The 7,047-nt window shown below is 29.6% G+C and overlaps 1 protein-coding gene across 20 annotated transcripts in view; it reads right to left on the bottom strand.

Annotated features, from left to right (window-relative positions):
* Positions 1–361: 361 nt before the first annotated feature.
* The window catches only part of LOC105229482 (CUGBP Elav-like family member 4), an 823,207-nt gene continuing 816,521 nt past the window's right edge, over positions 362–7,047 (bottom strand). For 18 of the 20 annotated variants that reach the window (XM_049458189.1, XM_049458194.1, XM_049458192.1 and 15 more), the window contains 3 exons: positions 4,741–4,917; positions 4,118–4,646; positions 362–2,979 (listed from right to left, as the gene is read on the bottom strand). In XM_049458189.1, the coding sequence (XP_049314146.1) occupies positions 4,519–4,646; positions 4,741–4,917 (305 nt within the window). In that variant the 3' untranslated portion in view covers positions 362–2,979; positions 4,118–4,518. The remainder of the gene's footprint in view (positions 2,980–4,117; positions 4,647–4,740; positions 4,918–7,047) is intronic. The other 2 variants (XM_049458193.1, XM_049458200.1) reach the window with 1 other exon arrangement.

The raw sequence follows: 7,047 nt of genomic DNA, 5'->3' as shown, positions 1-7,047 counted from the left end.
TTGTTGTATTTTTTATTTTTGGTTTTTTACTTAAATATTAATTAAATTCGAATTTTTGTGTTAGATTTTCAATTATTCTTCGCTTTCTTGTTGCTTAAAAGCTAAAATGCTAAAAAGTTCCTTCCCTTACTGCGCCAGCATAGTTCCCAATACTATCCAATGAATAATTCCATATTACCTTCCGTATGCGCCGCCACTTTGCTTTACTAAACGCAAACCACCACTTTATCTCACTTTAAACTCGATTCTCATTATATCGCTCTATATAGCTGTTTTATTTATATGTTGCAAAAGTTCAACATTAACTTCAACAAATTTAATTCATTTATTTTTATATATATTTGTTTATTTCTTTGTTTTGTAATAATTTCTAAATCAATTTTTGCGCGGCTTCAGACCGTTCTTGCCCACCCTAATACATATGTATGTGTTTTTTGTAGTAGGTAGCTGTATATAAGTATTTATGTAAGTTTGGTCAAACAATTTTCAAATCGGTTTGGTTTTCGTGTGTATGTATGTATGTATCAAAAAGCGTTTAATTATGTCTGCAGACTACAGCTTTGTATGTATGTATGCATTCAGGCATAAATGATACTGCAGGGCTAACATACGAAAATAGAGATGTTACTGCACGAGAGCGTCGCGAGCTTGACTTTTGTTGCTGTCAGAAAAAATGAGAGAGAATGATCTTTCTCTGTTTGCTGTTAGAAAAAAGGAAAAATTATCTTTTGCTTTGTTACCAGACGAAGTGGCTCGTCATTTCATATATGTATGATGGCCGCGTAGAAAATTAATTATTCCGAGGCAAGTTCAAAGGCTATATAACCCTGCGATCATCTTACGTTTGTTTTTATAGAAATTTACCGAGTTCAACGCTTTTTGATAACATTGTACCATCACTTTTAAATATCGCTTTGACTCTTGAGTTAGCGTGATTTACATTTTCCTATGAAACCCATTTTTAAATTTTAAAATATTTTTTTTAACTGCTACACAATTTGCAGAGAGAGGTTTCTTTCTTTTAAAGTATCACACTCATTCGGCGATCTTTAGAAAAAATTTCGAAATTAGAAAAATTTTCGGAAAGCTCGACTGTGCGCATTTTTTGTCGTCTGTGTGCTACTATAAGTTTTATGAAGTTTCTGCATCCTTTTCATATTTTCTCTCATACTTCTTTATAAGAATTTATTATTTTTCTTTGCTCTCAACTCTCTCAGTTGTGCGCCCTCGCTGACAGCTGCATATTTAGCTCTTGCAAACCAGCTTTTCGTGCATCTTAGTTCTTATTTTTTTACGCTCTTCATACTTTTAGCCCTGCTTTGGCATTTACATGTATGTATATTGTATCTTGCCTAATTTTTGTATGTTTTTATTTGTGTTTAGTTCTTCTGTGTTATTTAATTGATATTGTGGAACTTTAAGGCTTGTAATCTCAACGTTTTTTGGAACTTGTTTTTGTTTTTTTTTTATATTATTACAAACTGTGGAAAAAATATTTCCCAATTTTTTCCCGTTATTCTCTACTACAGCTCTAATATACTTGCTCGTCTGGCTACAAATTCGCGCTTGCTTATATATTGTATGATTTTCACTACTTGCTTCGCATTATTTTCAAACTATTTGTATTTGGTAATAAATTTTAAATAATTATTATTTATTTAGTTCTTATTTGCGCACGTTGGCATGCTAATTTTTATGGTATCTTTACTAAGTTTTTTTTTTTGGTTTGTTCGCTAAGTTTAATAAATTCCCATTATGATTCTTTTTGTTTTTACTAATAATGTATTTTTACGCATTATTTCTATTTTGTATGCGTTTATTTGCATTATTTCAATGAAGTATATAATTATATTATTTTTTGTTTTTTTTTTAGTTTTTTTATTTTGTATAAAAATTATTATTTTTTTTTGCATTTCCTTTGAGTTTTTATTTTAAGTACGTGGTATTTGCTCTAATTTTATTGATGCGGTTTTTGTCTATGTTTCTTTTTGTATTTTGAAAACCCAGAACAGTTCAGTTTTTTCGGTTCTTTGTTCATATTTTGCAGTCAGCTTTGTTTCGTAGTTGTAGTAGTTGTTGTTGTTGTATTTGTGTGATAATATTAATTGTAGTGGTAATTAAGTAATTGATTAGTTAATTTATCCAACTATTGTTGTAGTTATGTATGTTTTAATATATATATATATATATATGTATATATGGTACATATGTATGCAAAGTGTTTTTGTAGTTGAATGGAATATCAAACTCTAAAGTGTGATCGTGTGCATAAAAAATGATTAGTAAACTTTCAAATGTATGCTTTTGAAAATTTAAAGAAATCTATATATTTTTGTTTAATAATTAATAAATTACTTGTTGGTTGTTTTTTGGTTTTGTTTTGTTTTTGGTTTGCCTATACGGTTGTTTTTTGCCTTGCGTTAAAGTTAATTAATAAATATATTTATATATATGTATGTATATATATATAGATATATGTGTGTATAATGTATATGCGTGTGTTGTATATATAACTACGATATTATTTTTTGTATGCTTAATTTTGTTTTTGGTTTGGCAAAAATTGTTCAACTTCTCTTTGACATCCACTTTATTCGCTATTTTCTACTCGTACACGCATTTTCGTTAGCGGTATTTCAGTTCTTCTAAATTTTGTGATAATAATAATAATATTTTTTTTTTTGGATTTTTGCATATACATAAATATATTTATGCATATTGTTTTTTGTTTAAATTTTTAATAACATTATTTATTACACACTTTATCGGCATGTTGTTTTTCATTGACGTTTCGAAAAAATTGAATTCCACTTGTATGCTCAGATTTGCTCGCGTGTGTTGTTGAGCTTCGGTAAAAGCTTGTGCTTGGTTTTGGATCGGTTTGCCTGGTTAGTTGATAGGAAGCTGGATTTACATCATCGGGTAAGACATTTTAACTGGTTTAGTGGCATTGATTCGGTTGATAAACTGTTCTTTGATCTAGAAAGAGAATAGTAAAGTGTATTTCAAGTAAATGTTTGACAAATCTCGCGTTGAGTGCAATAACACCACAACTAATATGTTTGGGTGCAGCGTTTTTAATGAAAGATTTTTGTAGTCTAGTGAAGGCCATCCGTAGCTTGTAATGAAAGCTTTTTGTAGCTCATTAAGTGAAAGACTTGTAAAGAAAGCTTTTTGCCGCTCATTAGGTGAAAGTTTATCGAAGCTTGTAATGAGTGCATTTTGTAGCTCATTAGGTGAAAGCTTTCTGTAGTTCGTAATGAATGACTTTTGCAGCTCATTTGGTGAAAGCTTTCCATAGTTTCTCAATACAAGCTTTGTGTAGCTTATTAAGTGAAAACTTTCTATACCTTAGAATGGAAGTTTTTGTAGCTCATTTGGCAAATGCTTCTGCAGCTTAGAATGAAAGCTTTTTGTAGCTCATTTATTGAAAGCCTTCACTAGTTTGTAAAAAAAAGTTTGCGTAGCTCATTAAGGAAAAGCTGTCTGTAGCTGGTAATAAAAGCACTCTATACTTTGTAAATAAAGCTTTTTGCAGGGGAAGGCTTTACGTAGCTTGTAATTAAAGCTATTTACAGCTCACTAAGTGAAAGCCTTTAGTAACTTGTAATGAAGGCTTGCTGTAGCTCATTAAGGGAAAGCATTCTGTAGCTTGTTATGAAAGCATTATGGGGCTTGTAATTAAAGCTTTTTATAGTTCACTAAGTGAAAGCGTTCAGTAAACTTGTAATGAAAGCATTCTGTGGCTTGTAATGAAAGCTTTTAAAAGCTCAAGTGTTAACTTTTTGCAACTTGTAATGAAAAATTGATATTAGCTGCAAGCTTTCTGTGCACAATTATTTACTCAAGTAAAGCATAGCCTTTGGTATAAGAACAAACTCATTACAATGAAGTAGAAGTGTTTAGACTTGAAAAATATGTAAAAAATATCATGAGCGCTGAAGTTACGTTTATGGTTTCATCAACGAAAGCTCACAGACTTGTATTGAAATATGCGCGCTTTGACTGTTAATTTTTACATAAAAAGTGCTTTTGTTGTTATATTTTATTGAAAGCTCTGACTTACTTCAGTTTTTTTTTCAAAAGTAATATACAACGCACGTTTTTTATCACTTACCTTATAAATTTTGCACGTAGTTTGTTTTCTATGGGCTTGCACTGGGATATTCATTATTGTAAACTTGCACATATGTTGCTTGGTGAATTTATTTTGCGGGATCAGTATTTGTATTCAGTTAATTGGAATCTATTGACTACTTTACTGCGACTTTTTCTTTCATTTGCTGCTGTTTGTTGCTGCTGCTGACTGTTGTTGTGTGTAGAGGTTTACTTGCTGCGCTTTTACTTTTAGTTTTGTTTCATTTTTTTTGTTCTATTTGATAATAGAGTTTTTTTTTGTTATATATTTGTGTATATTTTTTTTTGTTGCTCTTGGAATTACTGTTTCATAATTATTTTCGAAAGAAGTAATCGTTTGTAATTGTTAATGTTGTTTAACGCTTTAAGGAACTCCGATTGTTAATAGGGTCGGCTGGCATCCTTTGGCCGCTTCAGTTGAACTTTCAGTCTTTTCATGCCAATCTGGAAACCATTCATTGCCTGAATGGCCGCTTGAGCGCTGGCAGGATTATCGAATGAAACAAAACCTATAGGAAAAAGTGTGTTACATAATCATTCAAAACAAAAAAAATTAAGTTGACAGTTGTGTATGTTTGTGTGCGTGTGTATGGTGGTGCTTACCAAAACATTTACTCTGATTTGTAGCGCGATCAATGAAGACCTTTGAACTGATCACATTACCAAATGGCAGGAACATCTGCATCAATTCCGCATCGCCGAACTCTTGCGGCAAATGATATATGAATAGATTACAACCCTCCGGTCCCGAAATCGAACATCCTGGGAACATCAGAAAATCTTAAAGAAGACATTACAAGAAAAGAAAAGAAAGAAAGAAATAAACGATGAGAAAATCAAAAGTGAAAAATCTATGAATTTGTGATTTGTGATGCTGCGACTTAAATTGAAAACAGATCAGACGAAATGAACATAAAATGCAATTAAACTGAAATACTGAATAATCGAATATCTGTAATATTACATACATATGTAAGTGTATATGAGTATAATATGAAATTACGATTTTCCCTGCCATCTGGTACCAATTAAAATTAAGAAAATATAACCTTTATACATACATATATAGTTATGCGTAAAAATATGCGAGATACATATATCTCATCAATAAAACATAAGTATATAGCATCGGAGAACAAAACTATAAGTAAGAATAAATAGTCAATATTTATTAAATTAACTTTTCGTCGATGCAGTGTTGTTTTAAAAAGCTTTAGGAATCATCTAAAGGGTATATGCTGTGCTGCGCAGTGCTAGTCGTGAAAGCTTTAACGAAAGCTTAAGCGGCATATTTTTGATATCGAATAAATAATAATAAAATATTTTTTTATTTATATTTATGAAAGCTTTAAAGAGCTTTGCTTAGAAAGTACAAATAATTTTTAATTTGCATTGAAACGCATATTCGAACTGTGAAGACTCTTTGCAAAAAAGCTCTTAATAGTATATTTGTTCGAAAAAAGTCATTTCAGTTTGATCGAATACTTAAAAGAAATGTAGAATATTGATTGTAAGATTCATCGTAGAAAGAGATAATTTTAATGAAACAGTAGTTCCGAAAAACTTTGCAAAAAATCTCTCTATAATATATTTCAATGAAAAAAGTCCGTCACACTTGATCTGACATTGTATTAATTATTTAAAGATTTTGTTAAAGCGCAAGAGCCTTTGTTGAAAGCAAAAAAATAGAGCTTTTATAAAAAGCTTTCTTAAGAAATGAACTAAAAAATTAAATACGCAGAAGTTGGAGTTTTTGTTAAAAGCTTTCATTTAAAGTAATAAAATTTAAATTTCATTGAAAACTATCATAAAAAATATTAAGCTTTTCTAAGAAGTGAATCTTAACGTAGCAAAAATTGGCGCTTTCAGAAAAAATTATCAAACTAATAATTTAAAGAAATTAAGTTGGAGTTTTTATAAAGCTTTCATAAAAAGTAATAAAATTGTTTATAAAAAATTTTGTAGTGAGAATTTTGCGCTTTCATTAAAAGTTTTCATAAAAATTATCAAACAAATTAAGTAAAGTTACTCATGTATACTTAATTTATTATTTAATTTTTTAATAAATGCTGTTATTTGCAAACTATTTTCAGACTATCATTAAAGCTTTCACATTTGTAAGTTTAAATTTTTTTACAATAAATAATTTTTATGCTACCATAAAGCTAATTGCACAACAGCTGTGCTACCTAAGTTGTAAAAGAGGAAAAATAGGCAACAAAAAAAATTTGAACTTAAAAGCTTTCTTTATTTGTGATGTTGCATACATGTATTGTGCTTGTATATTACTAAAAGATAACAAAAAATAACGTTTTCCATAAAACTTAAAGTCTTACTTAATAAAAAATTTTGCTAAATCAAATTATTAATTTTACAATACATTTACAATATCTTTGGTACGTCCATAGAATGCTTTTAACAAAAGCTCTAATAGCTTCTTAAGGATATTTTGCTGGCAGCTATGCAGTTGCCAACCTTTTTATTGTGAATTCAATATTTCGCATTCAAATCCATTTTAGAATGTATGTTTACATGAATAATTGTTGATCTTGGCAATACTGTGGCTGTACAATACATTGGGGATTTAAGTAAAATACTAAAAATGAATGGAAGCATAACTTGTAAAGCAGGAAAATGATTGTTGCACACACAAACATGCAATATATACAATAAAGCGGTGATATGTGATTTAAGGTGTATAGAATATTGCTATAAGAGATATTAGATAGATTTGTTTGTAGGTACATATGTATGTAAAGCTTAGTTAGGTGTGTATATGTATGTATAAATGACTGCGCACATGTGTGTCTTTTTCTTAACGAAGTTTTCATATATCTTTTGAGATGAAATGGTTGTGAAGCATATGGTTTACATGAGTTTTCATGATAAAAAAATATAAAGTATAATTTT

This window comes from Bactrocera dorsalis, chromosome 5 (assembly GCF_023373825.1).
Source record: "Bactrocera dorsalis isolate Fly_Bdor chromosome 5, ASM2337382v1, whole genome shotgun sequence".
NCBI classification, from domain to species: Eukaryota; Metazoa; Arthropoda; class Insecta; order Diptera; family Tephritidae; genus Bactrocera; species Bactrocera dorsalis.
This window is presented reverse-complemented; position numbering and strand designations above follow the sequence as displayed.